The 15,668-nt window shown below is 52.5% G+C and overlaps 2 protein-coding genes and 3 non-coding genes across 18 annotated transcripts in view; 1 reads left to right on the top strand and 4 right to left on the bottom strand.

The window, feature by feature from the left end:
- Btbd19 (BTB domain containing 19) overlaps positions 1-1,084 on the top strand; it is a 4,771-nt gene extending 3,687 nt beyond the window's left edge. Inside the window, exons 7-8 of the mRNA XM_010610146.2 lie at positions 32-251; positions 392-1,084. Of these exons, the coding sequence (XP_010608448.1) occupies positions 32-251; positions 392-526 (355 nt within the window). The 3' untranslated portion in view covers positions 527-1,084. The remainder of the gene's footprint in view (positions 1-31; positions 252-391) is intronic.
- Positions 1,085-2,366: 1,282 nt separating this feature from the next.
- On the bottom strand, positions 2,367-2,484 carry LOC117287460. Its single transcript, XR_004518756.1, has one exon. It is a non-coding gene; the product is annotated as a U5 spliceosomal RNA (small nuclear RNA).
- A 1,856-nt stretch (positions 2,485-4,340) lies between these two features.
- LOC117287470 lies at positions 4,341-4,445 on the bottom strand. The gene has a single exon (XR_004518766.1). It is a non-coding gene; the product is annotated as a U6 spliceosomal RNA (small nuclear RNA).
- A 1,991-nt stretch (positions 4,446-6,436) lies between these two features.
- Ptch2 (patched 2) overlaps positions 6,437-15,668 on the bottom strand; it is a 16,790-nt gene continuing 7,558 nt past the window's right edge. For 2 of the 14 annotated variants that reach the window (XM_033767327.1, XM_033767331.1), the window contains 18 exons: positions 15,146-15,335; positions 14,977-15,046; positions 14,662-14,753; positions 13,859-14,054; positions 13,171-13,292; positions 12,729-13,083; positions 12,502-12,657; positions 12,329-12,421; positions 11,497-11,622; positions 10,835-11,434; positions 10,398-10,710; positions 10,163-10,305; positions 9,898-10,078; positions 9,505-9,785; positions 9,270-9,407; positions 7,290-7,432; positions 7,112-7,211; positions 6,437-6,716 (listed from right to left, as the gene is read on the bottom strand). In XM_033767327.1, coding sequence (XP_033623218.1) covers positions 6,450-6,716; positions 7,112-7,211; positions 7,290-7,432; positions 9,270-9,407; positions 9,505-9,785; positions 9,898-10,078; positions 10,163-10,305; positions 10,398-10,710; positions 10,835-11,434; positions 11,497-11,622; positions 12,329-12,421; positions 12,502-12,657; positions 12,729-13,083; positions 13,171-13,292; positions 13,859-14,054; positions 14,662-14,753; positions 14,977-15,046; positions 15,146-15,335 — 3,566 coding nt within the window. In that variant the 3' untranslated portion in view covers positions 6,437-6,449. Of the gene's footprint in view, positions 6,717-7,111; positions 7,212-7,289; positions 7,433-9,269; positions 9,408-9,504; positions 9,786-9,897; positions 10,079-10,162; positions 10,306-10,397; positions 10,711-10,834; positions 11,435-11,496; positions 11,703-12,328; positions 12,422-12,501; positions 12,658-12,728; positions 13,084-13,170; positions 13,293-13,858; positions 14,055-14,661; positions 14,754-14,976; positions 15,047-15,145; positions 15,336-15,668 lie in introns of those variants that run through there. The other 12 variants (XM_010610153.2, XM_033767330.1, XM_033767329.1 and 9 more) reach the window with 12 other exon arrangements.
- Positions 11,798-11,903, bottom strand: LOC117287465. Its single transcript, XR_004518761.1, has one exon. It is a non-coding gene; the product is annotated as a U6 spliceosomal RNA (small nuclear RNA).

A 15,668-nucleotide genomic window follows, 5' to 3' on the forward strand; every position in this document is an offset into this window, starting at 1 on the left:
TGAGTTGTGCTAAATGCAGAAGCTTTTGGAGTGCTTTAACAACTTACTGTGAATACTATCGGACCATTTATACTTCTATTTATATAGATCATCTTTTGCAAGTTTACAAAGACATATTTACATATTTGATGTTTCCTCGGCCGGTGGCTGAGGTGGCCGCTCCGGTGGTGCGAGAGCTGAGACTGGCCTTGCTGGCCCCCGCGGAGCTCAGCGCCCTGGAAGAGCAGAACCGGCGGGAGCCGCTCATCCCGGTAAGGACGCGGGGAACCAGCGGCTTGCAGCGTGGCAAAGGCGAGCTGGAGGGCGTGGCTCGGCTCTGGGTCTTCCGAACAGGGGCGCTGCATGTGTGCGGTGACCAGCCTCTTCCAGGCGGTGACCAGATCTCTTCCAGGTGGAGCAGATCGTGGAGGCGTGGAAGTGCCACGCCCTGCGGCGAGGGGATGCAGCCCAGGGCGCACCTTGCCGCCGCCGGAGGGGGACCGTGACCCGGGAGCACCACCGCTTTCTGGACCTGCCCTTCAAATGACGCCAGCCCCAGGCTTGCAAGGAATTCTGGGTCTGTTTGAACTATGGCTCCCTTGGACACGCTCTGGGCTCGGAGCCGGCTTCTGCTCCTGGCATGCTTGGCAAGCCCAAGGCCCGAAGAACCGTTCTGTGCAGGGCCCCAACTGAGCCGGGTGCTCGGGTCGAGGTCTATGGCATGGGACAGTGCGAGGAGGGCTGGGCCTCATGGTGAGGGCAAGATCCGAAAGCGAGGGTTCCTTCCCTCCATGCCCTCACTCTCCTACCCAGTCCACCCTCCTGACTCCCACGTTTATCTGTTAAGTTCAACCTCCCCTTTAATAACAGACCCGTCTCTCAGAGCTTTCTCCCAGAGTACCCCACAGACGACGCAGCACAGTGCTAAATCTGGTTCTCCATCTTTCTGAAGCTCTGCTCCCATCATGTCTGTCATTTGCGTGGGTGCCCACAGTGAACACTTGGATCTCATCCTTCCCTTACCTTTCTCCTACACCTGCCTCATTTAGCTTCTGCCTTTTTTTTTTTAGACAGGGTCTTGCTCTGCGGTTCAGACTGGGGTTGAACTCACTGTTTAGCCTAGGCTGGCCTCGAACTTGTGACAACCCTCCTGCTTCAGCCTCCTAAGAGTGCCACCATGCTGGGCTCACACATAATCTGTTTTGTAAAGGTTATATGAATGACTATTTTCCCATTTAAATGTCACTTTGTTTTACTTTTTTATTTAAGTCATAGGGTGAGGGCCCGGGATTTAGCTCAGTGGTTCTAACCACCTGCTTCCTATGTGCAAGTACCTAAATTTGATCCTTGGTTAAAAAAGAAAAAGAAAAGCCTTTTTTGGGAGGCTGAGAGTCAGAATCTGGAGTTCAGGATCAGTGCGGGATACATATCGAGCTCAAGGCCAGCCATTGACTAGAGTGGGGAGATCTTGTCTCAAAAAAGTCAAAAAGGCCAGGTGTGGTATTGCACGCCTGTAATCCCAGCACTCGGGAAACTGAGGCAGGAGGCTTGCTGGGATTTCAAGACCAGCCTTAACTATGCTGCCACACCCTCTCAGAAAAGGGGAGGCTGGGAGTGAAACTCAGTAATAGAGCATGTGTTTAGCGTGTGTGACAGACCCTAGGCTCAGTCCTCAGCACAGAAAACTAGAGAGAACAAGTGGCATAGTGATTGTGTCTTTCAAAGCCAGGATACTTGCGTTTAAACCTCACCTTCACCACTTACTAGCCTTTGTGATTTGTCTGAAACTATTCCATTATTCTTCTATGCCTCAATTTCATTATTTATTTTGTGGTGCTAGGGACTGAACTCTGAGCCTTTCTCATTCTAGGCAAGTGTTCTGCCACCTGCCACTAATCTATGTCCCAGCTCAATTTTATTACTTATAAAGTGTATATAAAAAACTGTTTATCCTGATATGGTGCACACCCAGAATTTCAGGATCACAAGTCAGAGTTCAATTTGAGACAAAGTCTCACTCCATAATCCCAGCTGGCCTACACTCTTCATCCTCCTGCCTCAGGGTCTGGAGAGGTGGGCAAAGTAAAATTTAATGAAGGATGTGTACAGCTCAGTGAGAAGATCCCACGCTCAATACCCAATTCTTATATGTTTATATAAATGCATGTGGGTATCCATTGTAAAGTTTGATTTACCATCAATTAGGGAGTACATCAGTATCTCACAAAGTTAACATTTTAAGAAATACAAAAGATACTAAGAAACAAAGTTACCAAAAACCGAAAAACCACTTAAGGTGCTTCAAAGTAAGACCTGCTTTGTTCCTCCCAACACGGCTCATCAGATATCACTGCCAATTATTTAAGTCTAACTTTAGACAGATAATCAGTCTCATTATAAAATGAGACCTCAAAAAATTGGTATTAAACTCAGAATCGTTCCTCTCCACGGAAATCTTTAGTAAAAGGCGAAAGATTTATGCGATCTGAAGAGAAACCAGAGTATACCTCGACCCCACAGCTGACAACTCCCAGAGAGAGGGAATCCTTATTACGATTATGGTTGTTCAACTCCAGCTGCAAGTGTTACCTGGCTGCAGGTCATATAAAAGTATCTTTTCCACCTGCGCCCCAGGATTGTGGAGCAACACAGCGGGAGGATTTCAAGCATTGAGGAGCGATTTTCTCGTGGTGCACCATGGGTATGCAAATTAGGGCGGCCGGCGGGGCTGCCAGACACAGATGCGGCTGCAGTCGCTCTTTCTCGCTCTTTGTCTGCGGTGGGCACGGCCGCGGGAAGTGCGGGTACTTCCCGCCGTTGCCGGTGCCGGATGCCAGGTGTCTCTTGGTAAATTAACAGTCCCCAGTTGGGACTTCTGTCCCAGATCTTCTGTCCCGTTCCTAATCGGCGTGGAGTCCTCGACCAAGGGAGGCAGAAGTTAAAGCCGGCAACCACGGCGCTCAAAGGCAGTGGAACCGTGCGGGAGGACATCGCCACCTCTTGGGGAAGATGACATCCTGTTGTATTTTTTCTCCCCGGAGTTTATGTTTTAAAAATTGGTACGTGTTTGCAGTACATAATTATATTTCTTGTGGGGAGTTGGTACATATTTGTACATCTTAATTCTTTTTTCATCCCTCCTTTAATTCTTTTTTGCCCTCCCCTTCGTACCTCCATTTCTTGATCTCCTTCCCATTTGAGAGCTATCTCCCTGCTTCCTATTATCTTTTATTTTGCAATTTAATTATATTTTGAGTTTCTCGTATAAGAGAAACCATGCTTGTGTGTCTGATTTATTTCACTTAGTATTACGATCTCAAGGTGTATCTGTTTTCCTACAGGACCACTTGTTTATCCTTTATGGCAGAGTAGCACTCTATTGTTTGTTTGGGTTTTGTTTTGTTTTATTTTGTTTTGTATCGAGGATCGAACTCAGACCCTTGTGCTTGTGAGGCAGGCGGCGGTACCACTAAGCTAAATCCCTGGCCCTGTTTATGTATTCTAGGTATTATTCCTCTGTCTAAGGAATAACAGACAATTTTTTTTCCCATTTTGTATGTTGTCTCTTCACTCTTGGTTGGTTGTTTCTTTTGCTGGGCTGAAGCTGTTTTGTTTGTTTTTTGTTTATACCGGGGATTGAACTCAGGACCTTGTGTTTGCAAGGCAAGCAGGGGCACCACTGAGCTAAATCTCTGGCCTGCTTCTTCTTTTTTTTTTTAATTCTTTCTTAGCAAGGTTTTTCTGTTTTATTTAATTATATATATATATTTTTCCCATTGTTTATTAGTACATTTTAGGTATACAATACAGTTACATTCATCATTGGGATCTTGCACCTATGATGTATCTTGGTTGTACTGAAGCATTTTTTGGGGGGGTGTGGAGATCCAACTCGAGTCCTTGTGTTTGGGAGGCAAGCGCTGGAACCACTGAGCTAAATCCCTGGCCCGTACCATAGCGTTTTAATTTGTTATGATCCCATTTGTTTATTCTTGGTACTATTTGTTGTGCAATTGCGGTTCTGTTGACAAAGTCCTGCCTATACCTATGACTTCGTGAGTTCTACCTATTTTATCTTCCATCAGATTGTTTCTGTTTTAACGTTTAGATCTTTGATCTATTTTGATTTTAGTGTAGTCCATCCAGTCCAATTTTTTATTTTTTGAGACAGGGTCTCACTATGTTGTTCAGGCTGGCCCTGAACTCACTATGTAGTCCAGGCTGGACTCTAACTCATGTCTATCCTCCTGCCTCAGCCTCCTGAGTGCTGAGAATACAGGCATGTGCCACCACACTTGAATTTTTTCTTTGAATGTGAAATAAATCGGTATGTACTGCAAATGTGTACTAATTCAAAAAAACTAAATGTGGACTGCTTCGTGCATTTACATGTTATCCTTGTGCAGAGACTATGCTAATCTTCACTGTATTGTTAGAATTTTAGTATATGTGCTGCCAGAGAGTACCCTCTTCCATTTGTAGGCACATTAGCATTGATTCAGATGTATTAGCCTGTGTGTAGTTTTTGGTCAAAAGATGAATGTCTGGGTGGGGTGGGTTGTGAGAAGGCAATGCTCTTTTGTTTGTTTGTTTGTTTTTTGAGACAGGGTCTCACCATGTAGTTGAGACTGACCTGAAACTATGTAGCCCAGGCTGATCTTGAACTCACAGCATCCTCCTGCCTCAGCCTCCCGAGTGCTGGGATTACAGGTGTGCACCACTACGCCAGCCTGAGAAGGCAATGTTCTTTCAGGGATCATTCAGGGAGGGTGCATGGCTGACCCAAGGTTGTGTGTCAGCCCAGGGACAACTGGGGAGGGCAATAAAGACTGGGTGAGGCTCTGCACTGCAGTCCACCCAGGGACACGGCCAGATTTGCAAGGCTTATGTACAGCAAGCTGGCCACCCATCACCGCCCACAGCTGAAATCCAGTGCCCTTGTTGGTTGCTATCTACATTTCTGTGCAGTTCCCCCACCGGGTAGATGGCCAGAGCTGTCTCCCTCCTGCCTGGCTGGTGTTCAGAGGCTTTGACCTAGACATTATTCTGGCTCTGGCTCTGGCTCCTTCCCCTCAGTCATGGACCTCCTAAAGCCTCTCCTCATGCCCTACTCCAGCTCTGCTTCAACCGGCCACTTCTCCAGTCTGCTTCCACTTTACCTTTTCTCATGGCTTTGACCCCCATCCTTGCCCCTCTGGCCAATAAGGCAGGAAGGTGGGCAGTGTGTCTGGAGAGGTGTACTAATAAAAAGTACAATGGTTAGAATACAATGGCTCTGAAAAGCCACTCAGTAGCTGGGCATTGTGGCACAAGCCTGTAATCCCCGCACTTGGGAGGCTGAAGCAGGAGGATCGCTGCAAGAAGGCCAGCCTGGGCTACATAGTGAGTTCAAGACCAGCCTGAACTACATAGTGAGACCCTGTCTCAGAAACAAAACAAAAACCCAAAACTACACAGTAGAGTTTGACACCAAAAATACTCGTATCGTTTTGTATACTAAGCACTCCATCTAGGTTGTTACCAAGATTATGACAGAAATTCAGAATCTAGGGTTTTTTCCACCTAGAACTAGAGAAGCCCCAGGTCATCAGGCTCTAACACCTCATAAACCACCTTAATCTCTAATCCTGTTACAGTTCAGATCTGGACCCCCCCCAATCTCATGTTTAGACGTGGGGCTTTTGGAAGGTAAGTAGATCATGGGGGTGCTGTGAGGTGGTGGGGCCCAGCTGGAAGAGGTGGGTGGGTGCTTGGAGTGTGCTTTTGGAAGGTCATCTCCCTCCCCAGCACCTCCCTTTCTTCTCTGCTTTTTGGCTGCCACAAAGGGAGCAGCTTTCTTCCACCTTGCTGTTTCTGCCTTGGAGTCAACCTATTAACTGACTGAACCCCTTGAACCCTGAACTAATTTAAACGTCTCCTCCTTTGTGTCCGGTCTTGCATCTCAGCAATGGGAAAGCTAATACATGTATTTATAAACTCCCAACTCTTGCCCAAAAGAAAACAAGTCATTTAAGATGAGTTCATATAGAATATATTTCGTTCTTTAAAAATATAACTTTCAGCAGAGCTAACATCTATGTGTACTAAAAAAATAAACATCTCATATAATTTATGGGAAGTGGACAGGGCTATACAGAGCCTACCTAGGAGTCACCAAGCAGTGAGAGGCCAGGACTGGCCCCGAGGCCCAGACTCCTGTGTGGGTGGCACCATGGAGAGAGATGGGGCTGCGCGGCAGCCTGAGGTACCCGCTTCTATACCTGCCCGAACACAGACATGGGCGCACACGGGCCCTGGAGCCCCAGGCTGTTCTGCGCATGGGTGTCAGAGGTCTGTGATGGCCGAATCAAGGATGCAGACAGCAGCAGCAGGGCCCACCAGGGGCCCATTTTGTACTGCAAACCCCATCCGTGGCTTTCCAGTGACGTCATGTGGCCCGAGCAGGGCCTCTGCTTCCCCTGCTCCTTTTTTTATTCAGCAGTTGGACTTGGCCCCCTCAAACTGGGGTTGCCAGAGGTGTCTGCAGCTGCAGTGGCAACAGAGGACCACGCGGACTCATCAGAGGCTGAGTGGATGTAGGCACCAGGGAGTGGGGGTGGGTGGAAGGTCACAGTCATGGAGGTGGTCACCCTGGCATAGCTCTGGGGCAGGCTGGCAGACACCCCCCACCTGAGCCTGCCCTCCTGTGCAGCTGTAGGGCTCAGGACTCGTGGGCTCTCCTTGTACATCTGCACCACCTGGGGGAGACAACAGGGCTGGTGAGCTGAGCGCGGGGGTGGCTGGACCACAGGGCCCTTTAGCACCTCCCTAGTGAGCACCATGCTTATTGTTAAGCGTGGCTCCTCCCCGTGTTGTGTTGGCCTCCAGCAGGGTTACAGCTCACAGTGAAAAGCTGTCCAGGACTGGGGCAAACCCTGTACCTTCCTCTGGATCCTAAAAGGCTAAGGTGAGTCCCAAGAAGAAGCCAGGGAGGCTGAGGGGCAGAAGCATGGTATCTGGGGAAAGGGGGCTGCCAGTTTTGGCTGGTGGCGTCTGTTGGGAGTTGAGCTCTGCTGGCCATGGGAGGCGTTTCCTAATTGCTGGATCCCTTCCCTTGCTTGTCCCCACCCTAACCCTGGGGCTGGGAGCAAACCTCTGGCGGGGGGCCCAGGATGGACAGCAGCACAGGGAGCAGCACGAGTCCATGGAGGAGGCCCAAGAGGGTGAGCACTGTCAGCACCATGAAGAAGTATCTGGTGGGAACAGGGCATCAGCTGGCAGTCTGATGCGAGTGTGGGCAGACCCTGCCTCCTCCTCTGAGCCTTCCTTACCTCACGATGAAGTCAAAGTTGGAACCGGCAAGCATGAGCAGACCCAGCAATGTGGACACTGCTCCATCGGTCACGGGGGCAAATGTGTGCTCCAGGGCATAGGCAGCCCGCAAGTTCCGGCTACCCTGGGTGGTCAGGAAGCCCTGGGGGAACGGAGTGGTTCTGCAGCTCATGTATGGTCTGCCAGCCATGGCCAGCTCACCCACGTCCTCTATGGCTACTTCTGTTCTCAGGGCTCAACCATGCCTCAGCCCTCAGAAGGCCAAGTGAACCAAGTTTTAGTATGGATGTATCTGGTAACAGGGAGATGTCCAGAAGAGCGGGGGAAACTACAGTGAATCACCTGTGTGTGTGTGTGTGTGTGTGTGTGTGTGTGTGTGTGTGTGTTTTGGTCCTGGGGATCAAACTCCAGACCTTGCGCTTTTAAGGCAGGCACAGTGCCACTGAGCTAGATCCCTGGCCCCCTTTTTTGAATTTTTTATTTTGAGACAGAATCTCGAGTCACTAAGTTGCACAGGCTGGGCTCAAACTTGTGATCCTCCTGTCTCAGCCTCCCAGATTGCTGGGATTACAGATGTGTGCCAACATGCCCAGACTGCATACTGCTGCGGGTTAGTTTGTTTTTCTGGTGCTGGGGATTGGAGCCAGGGCCTCATCTATCAGGGCCAGGCAAGTGAGCTATGACTGAGCCACACCCCAATGTATGCATTTGTTTTTCAAGGACTATGTCCTTCTTACAGTCAGAATAATAACAGGGCTCCATGGGGGAGGAAGAAGGGAGCTGTTTGTGTGACCTGACCGGGTTTGTGTTGGTGTTTCCAGCTGGTCTGTGCCTCACTTCCTCTGGTGGAGAACACACAGCTTTGGGAGAGGATTGTGCCCTCCTCAGTTCTAGCAGATCTGTTTTGGTAGAACTTTTCCTTCATACCCATGTCATCCTGCTAGCACCCCACTTCTCTGATCTGCTCACAGCAAAAGCACTGACAAGAACTGCTGGTTGCTGGGGATGAGGGTGTCACTCAGTGGTATATAGCACCTGGCTAACATGTATGAGGCCTTAAGTTTGATCCCCAGTATTGAAAAAAGAAAGAAAGGAATCTGCTGCCTGCCTCGCAAGTGTACAAGTGCAAGGACTGGAGCGCTATCCCTGGTACCAAAAAAAGAAAGAAAGGCAGGCAGGCAGGCAGGCATCCTGTAGGGTGGCACAACTATAATCCCAGCACTGGGAAGGATGAAGCAGGAGAATCATGAGTTTGAGGCCAGCCTGGGCTACATAGTCCAAGGCCAGTTTAGGGCCTGAATTACATAATCTCTCAATCTCTCTCTCTCTCTCTCCTCCTCCTCCCTCCCTCCCTCTCTCAAAACAAAAACAAATAAACCCATTCCAGACAGGCCTTTATCATCTTCTCTTTACTGAAATGTTTGGTTATTTGTTTACTTATTTTGAATTTCTTTTTGTTTGTTTTTGAGACAGGGTCTCACTATGTAGTTAAGACTGACCTGAAACTCACTGTGTAGCCCAGGCTGTATTTTCAATTTCTAAACCCTAATACAAGCTCCTTGGAGGTAAAGACCATATTGCTATTGTTATTCCCAGTTCTTAGTTTTGTTTTTTCTGGTACTGGGGATTGAACTCAGGACCTTGCACTTGTGAGGTGCCACTGAGCTAAAACCGTAGCCCCTATACTTCTAATTCTTAAACAGCTTGTAGCCACAGAAGGTGCTTAAATCAGTCAGGCTTGAAGGCAAACACCTGTAATCTCAGTACTTGAAAAGCTGAGGCAGAAGGGTTGCTATGAATTTGAGGTCAGCCTGGGTACATAGTGAATTCATTCAAGGGCAGCCTGAACTACAAAGTGAGACTCTGTCTCAAAAAGCAAATTAAAAAAAGCAAACAAACCAAAATGTAGCCAGTTGCTTTAACCACATTTGCTGAATCCTGAATCAGCTGACTCATCCCTCCTAGGTGCCTGTGCTCACCAGGGCCACGTGGACGGTGAATTCCACGCCGATGCCCACAGAGGCTACGAGGATCACCACGGGGATGGCACTCAGCTTGATGCCCAGGAAACCCATGACACCAAAGAGCTCCACGGTCATCATGGCCAGGACCAGCACCTAGGGAGTCAGGGCTCACTCAGGGATCCTGGCGTTGGGCTACAGAGAGCAGGTGGGGCTGCCCACGGTCTCTCTGACCCTAGCCTGAAGTACTTACAATGAGAACAGCTGTCCAGGGGCTGAGCAGCAGCAGGGCACAGACAAGGAAGGTACACACCAGCAGGATGCAGACAGCCAGCAAGAAGCAGCGCCGCAGGCCCAGATACTGCTCCCAGAAGAGGAAGGGGGAGCCACTGGGGTAGGCACGCACCCCTGCCTGGCCTGCCTCTGCACACGCTGCCCGAGCTCCTTCTATGGCCTCCACGAAGTCCGCAGTCTCCTGGAGGCCGTGTAGCAGGAAGGGGAACTGGGCAAACTCCAGGGGCTGCGCAGCTGGGACTGTGGACAGGAGGAGAGAACAGATGGGGGAGGAAGGGCAGTGAGCCAGGGAGCAATGGGCAGGTCCTTGGGGTCAGGGCTGTGGGGGCCAGGCCAGAGCCCCAGTACTCACTGCGAAGGTTCTCCCCAGTGGTGTCGAATCTGTCGTGCAGCCACTCCGGAGGTGGGGGGTAGAAGTTGGCCTGTGAGGCTGCCAGCCCCAGGGGGTCACTGCTAACCCACACTGTTAGCCCCATATAGAAGAGCTCTGGGGGAATCAGGCCTTCCTTGTCCACCAGCTTCCTTGTGGTCAGCTGCAGAGGCAGAAGGGTCTGAGAGCCTGAGGATGGAGTCTCACGCTGCTCTGTGCCCCCTGACCATTCAAGCCCTCTCCCAACCTGGCTGAAATCCAGAGGCTCCTGAGCATTTCCAGTCTGAATGAGCAGCTTGTAGGCCAAAGCCCCATCCTCAGAGCCATTGCGGTAGGAGTGGCGGGTAATGCGCCCAGAAGCCCAGTCCTGGTCAAACGCAGTCTGGATTCCTGGGAGACAGCAGGGTAAGGTACAGTTAGCCCATGGCTCTGGCGGGCTGTGCCCTGCAGCATCCCTCCCTGCTGGTCTCTTGGCCTCTCACCCTGTAGCCAGTTGCGATAATAGTGCAGCCAGGTTCGGGGCGCCTGGGTGGCAGGCGGGGGCAAAACAGCCTTGAGGGAACTGAAGCGCTGGTGCAGATCAAAGAGGGCACGTTGGGAGTGGGCGTAGTCAAAGCCACCCTGGGTCACCAGGGCCACCTCGTACAAGGAGAAGTACCTGAGCTGGGCGCTCAGGAAGGCATGTTCCTTGGTGCTCCGAGGCACCACATCTGTGAGGGCCAGCCCGTCCTGCACCAAGGTGGCTCCGTAGAGGCTCAGGGCCAGGAGAGCCCCAAAGAACACCAGCACCATGGCCTGTGGGAAATGGCAACTAAGCCAGGGCCCAGGACTGCCCTCCAGCTCTCAGATGGTGGGCCAGGCCCGCTGCCCTTCTTGGGGCCCACAGATACCGAGCCTCTGCCCTGCCCGATCCTCTTACCTTGGCATGTGACTGGAGCAGCAAGGGTGCAAACCAGTACCGGGCGAAATGGGCAAGATTCCAGCAGGCACAGGGGAGGGACTTGAAGGCCGCCTTCTGCCTTGACCCCTCCTCTTGGTCTAGAAGGTCCCGTGTGGACCCTCGAGGGCTGAAGAGCTCAGAGGCCAGTGGGTCAGAAGGTGGGGGCACCAGGTGGGCTTGAGGAGGCAAGACAGTGACCACATGCTGGCTGCTGGCTTCGCAGTGGGTGAAAGCTTGTACTGTGGTGGTCAGGTGGGCAATGCCCACTGGTACTGTCCTATCCCCCAGCTCTTGGGGCAGAATCTGAATCACTCGAGCAGAACAGGGGCTAGAAGAGGCAGAGAGAATGCATGCCAGGCGCAGGCCTTGAAATGCTAGGGACGGACAGGTGGGGCTGGAGCCAAGGAACAAAAGAGGGGGCATGCAGGGACAGTACCTGGAGAAGCAGCAGAGCACATCGAGGCGCCGGCGGTGGCGCCGGCATAGATCCAGACTGAGGATGGCTGGGAAGATGAGCATCACTGCTGCGAAGTTGCAGCCAACCACAACAGCCGCCTGGGGTGGACAGGAGGGCAGACACTACCAGAGGCACGGCTAGCTCCACGCCCACTCTCACCCACTGCCCGTTCATGAGGCCTCACCTGCAAGGAGAAGGCCCGCAGGGCAGGGATGGGAACCAGGGCGGCCATGAAGAAGGCAACCATGTTGTTGATGGACGTGAGTGCGACGCTGGTGCCCGTGCGCTGTAGACACTCGCCCATGCGCTCCTGCCAGCACAGAGCAGTGACAATGCCATCAGCTCACGGGGAGGGGGCCCTGGGTCTTCAACGCAGAGCGAAGGGAGGCTCTGGAAGTTGGGGTGGCAGAAGTGGGGTGATAATGCCACAACAGCTCGTGTTTTATTGAGTACCGTGAATGTGTCATGTGTTCATCTTTGTATTTAAAAATATGGAACGCTTCATGAATTTGCATGTCATCCTCGCACAGGGGCCATGCTAATCTTCTCTGTATCGTTCCAATTTTAGTATATGGTACCGGGGATCGGACTCGTGACCTTGCGCCTGTGAGGCAGGTGCAGTGCCACGGAGCTAAATTCTCGGCCCTTGTCTTTTTATTTTTTATTTTGAGTTCCTAGGGATTGTACTGAGGGGCCTTCACGCTGACCTCCATTCCCATTGCTTTCTACGTTCCTTCTCCCTAAGTTGCCCACGTGTGACTCGAATTTGTAATCCTCCTGCCTCGGCCTCCCAAAGTGCTGGGATTATGTGCCACCATGTTGGGCCCATGTTTTGTTCTAAGCACTCATTTAGTTTATCTCCTCCCAACAACCTCAGAACACAAGCACTATCACTACCTCCGTTCGGAGATGGGGCGAGCAGGTGAGCTAGTAGTCCAAGGTCACTTGGACCAAGAGGCTCTTAACCACCTGCTGATCTGCCTCAGCCGGCCTAAGCTGGAGGATAGGGGTCTCACCCAGAGAGGGGTGCCAGGTGGGGCCTTTGTGAAGGAATGCGCCAGCAGGAATATGTCATCCACGCCGATGCCCAGTGCCAAGAACGGAAGCACCTGGAGGGGGAAGGGTAGCCAGCTGGAGGATCTACACAGCCTGGTGACCACCCCCAAGACAGTCCTGCAGCCCTGCGCACCTGAGTAGTAGCAGCATTGAAGGCGATACCGAGCAGGGCACAGAGCCCAAGGCCTGAGGCCACTGCCAGGGCCACCAGCAACACCCCAGCAAGGCCCACAGCCCCCTGGGACTGGGCACAGTCCCATCGGAGCATCGTCACACAGGCGTAGGCCAACTGTGGGGATAGAGGTCGCAGTCTTACAAAGGGGTTTCCGGGGTGGGGTCGGGTGGAGGAGCAGGACCCACCATTAGTAGATAGCCTCCCGCCACACGCGCAGCGCTGACTTCTGAGAAGGTGTGCAGGATGTCCTCCAGAGTGGTGGGAGAGAAGGCGTGGATCTGCTGCGATGAATTCTCAGGCAGGGCTTCCTGGGCCAGCTGGAGAGACAGGGTGGCTCTGAGGACGGAGGACGGGAGCCCCCGGGCACCTTCCCTGTGCCGGGCCACACTGACCTCTACAAAGCGCCGCTGCCAGGCTTGCAGCACTATGCCAGCCTGCTCTTCGCTCCAGCCAATGTCATGCGTCTGGTAGTCGCCTCGGAAGTGCTCATACAGCTGGCGGGGACTCATGAGCAGGAAAGTGCTCTGGAGGGCCTCCGCCCTGAAGTGGAGTACAGAAGTAGGGGTCAGAGCTGCCTGGCATGTGGAGTGTGGAGATTCCCATGCACCAGCTCCCAGGAGGCCCTACCTCAGCAGCTGTCCTCGGGGGTCTCGGACCATGCCTCCCAGCAGCAACTCCTCTTGCCAGTGCATGAATTTGTGAGAGAAGCCATAGCAGCCCCCACTCAGCTCCTGAGCCACATTGGGAGCCTGCAGGGGGGAAGGAAGGGGTTTAATACTCAAGGCCTGCAGGTATCCCTGGACTTGTAGGAACCCTGCCTGCTGCAGAGCTCAGCCGGCCTGAAGTATAGGCAACTATTCTCCTGAGCCTCTGCCTACTCTGTAAGAGTGAAGTGCTAGTGTCCTGCAGACAGGAGGCCGCAAGAGGGACGGGGACCTGGAAACAGGCCGCTGGGAGGAGCTGGCATGACTGTAGCGGGTTTTGGAAAAGTACTACACAGAGAGCCACAAGGACACTTGGGAAAGTGGGCTTGGTATTTGTGCTTAGCTATTTTGTTCTTACTTTCCTGTTAATTTTGAAAAAGACTAGCTTTGGACTTAGAAAAGGAAAAAGGGATTCACATGCCACTTGAGGGTTCCTTAGGAGAAGGGAAGGGAAATGGGATACTCCTGGGGTCTGGCACAGCGGGGCAGAGGGCAACATCCAGGGCGTGGGCTGGGGTGAGCTCAGAGCAGTCAGTTTTCTCAGAACAGACGGACACATGAGGAGGAGGGGAGCGAGCAGCCTTCCCCCGGCAGACCTGGTCGGAACCCACCTGCCTGCTGTGGTGGTTGGGGGCAGTAGGAGGGCACTGGAGGTCATCAGGGTCCAGACAGGGCCGCCCTACATAGGCTTGTCCCACCTGTGCCTTGTCTAGTAGTTCCCGAAAGCCCTCGAGGGAGGTGAAGGGGCCCAACTCCTCCAGCAGCTGCTCTGGATCCAGGTTGGTCCACTGGATATCAGGGCGGCCCCTGGTGGGCAGCTCAGTTAGCCAGAGTCAGGGATCGATACGCACCCTCCCAACGGTGGTTGTGGACCGGTGCTGCACACCACCCTCCTAGGGTGTAATCAGCTCTGCTTCTCAGAGCTGCCAGGCTACCCGAGCCCACCACATTCCTGGAGTGATCTGGGGATGGGTACAAGGGGGCGGAGATAGACAGCAGGCTGGACATACTTAACACTCAGTACCACCGAGTATATACCGAGCTGCCCATGCTTGATTCTAATAACTACACCTGCACCTGCATCTACCAGGTTTCCTTTCTGGCCCAAGAAACAGCTTAGCTGATCACTAGCTTATCTCCCTCTCCCCCAAGACTCTTTCTGGGATCCTTTCCTCATTTGCTGAGATCTTACAGATCCGTGTATTCTGTTTGGTCCAGATGAGACAGGTCTTCCCCTGCTTCAGAGGTAAGAAGGGGCTATAGATAGCCACGCAGCCTATGTTCTGGCCCTGGTTTGGGAGCTAATTAGGACTTGGCAAGGTTCTCACCCTCCATTTTCCTCCCACCCTCCTCTGCTGGGAAAGTCCCTGGCGGGAGATGAAGCAGGGCCCAAGGAGCAGTGTGGGGCACTCACGGCAAGTAGGCAGAGCCCCCTTGGAGTTTGGCTCCTTCCCAGAAGCAGTCAAGTGGTGTGAGGATCACACATGGAAACAGCTTCTCGATCATCTGCCAAGGACACCCCCGGCCCCATCAGTCCTGCCCTGCCTGGACTCCTGTCTCCACAACCTTTGTAGGATGCCCTCTGCAGTCTGCCCAAAAGTCTTCCCTGTGCCCTGGCCTCGAAGTCCCTCTGAGTCTTCCCACACTGCAGGAATGGTCCTGCCTCTGCCCAGGCCATGCACAGCCTGCCCCCTGCCCAAGCATGGTGGCACCAGATCAGGACACTCACCCGCTCGATCATTCCATTTTCAATAAGGGGAACTCCTGACTTATAGCAGATTTTGTTCAAATCCCAGGATCTGCAAAAGCCAGGGGCACAGGTGATCAGCAGCCAGGGGGATTCCCATTTCAGAAGCGCTTTATCCCACCCAGCTGCTCAGGGCCTCAGCCAGACTCACTTTCCGTACAGCGATACTTGCACTTTACTGGCAGTGAAGGCTGCCTGGAGGTGAAGGCCAAGCGCTTCAGCCGTGAGGACATTCTTCCCCTCCTGGCGGGCGGTCTGAATCAACATCTGGGAGGTGTAGGCAGCTTCCTCTCCCAGCTTCTCCTTGGTATAATGCAGCTCTTGACTCACTCGGCTGCCCACTGCCAGAGTAAGAGAGAACCGGAAAAGGGCCCCGGGAGGATCAGAGCTCAGAGGGTGGAGAGATCCTAAATCTGAGGGCTCCCTGGGGACAAAGGGAGAGGTAGGGCTTTAAGGAGACCCTGCCTTCCTGACAGGCTTGCAGGACCCGGAATCCTCATGTTCCAGCCAGGGAAGTGGAAAATCCTTTGGCTCTATAGATTTCTTTCCTTTTTTTTTTTGTATTTGGAATAGAACTCAGGACCTTGCACTTGGCAAAGCAGGCATGGTGCCAGAGCTAAATCCCTGCACCCCCCCACCCGACACATAATTTTTTTTTTTTTTTTTTTTTTTTT

This window comes from Fukomys damarensis, unplaced genomic scaffold (assembly GCF_012274545.1).
Source record: "Fukomys damarensis isolate Sample0158 unplaced genomic scaffold, DMR_v1.0_HiC HiC_scaffold_23, whole genome shotgun sequence".
NCBI classification, from domain to species: Eukaryota; Metazoa; Chordata; class Mammalia; order Rodentia; family Bathyergidae; genus Fukomys; species Fukomys damarensis.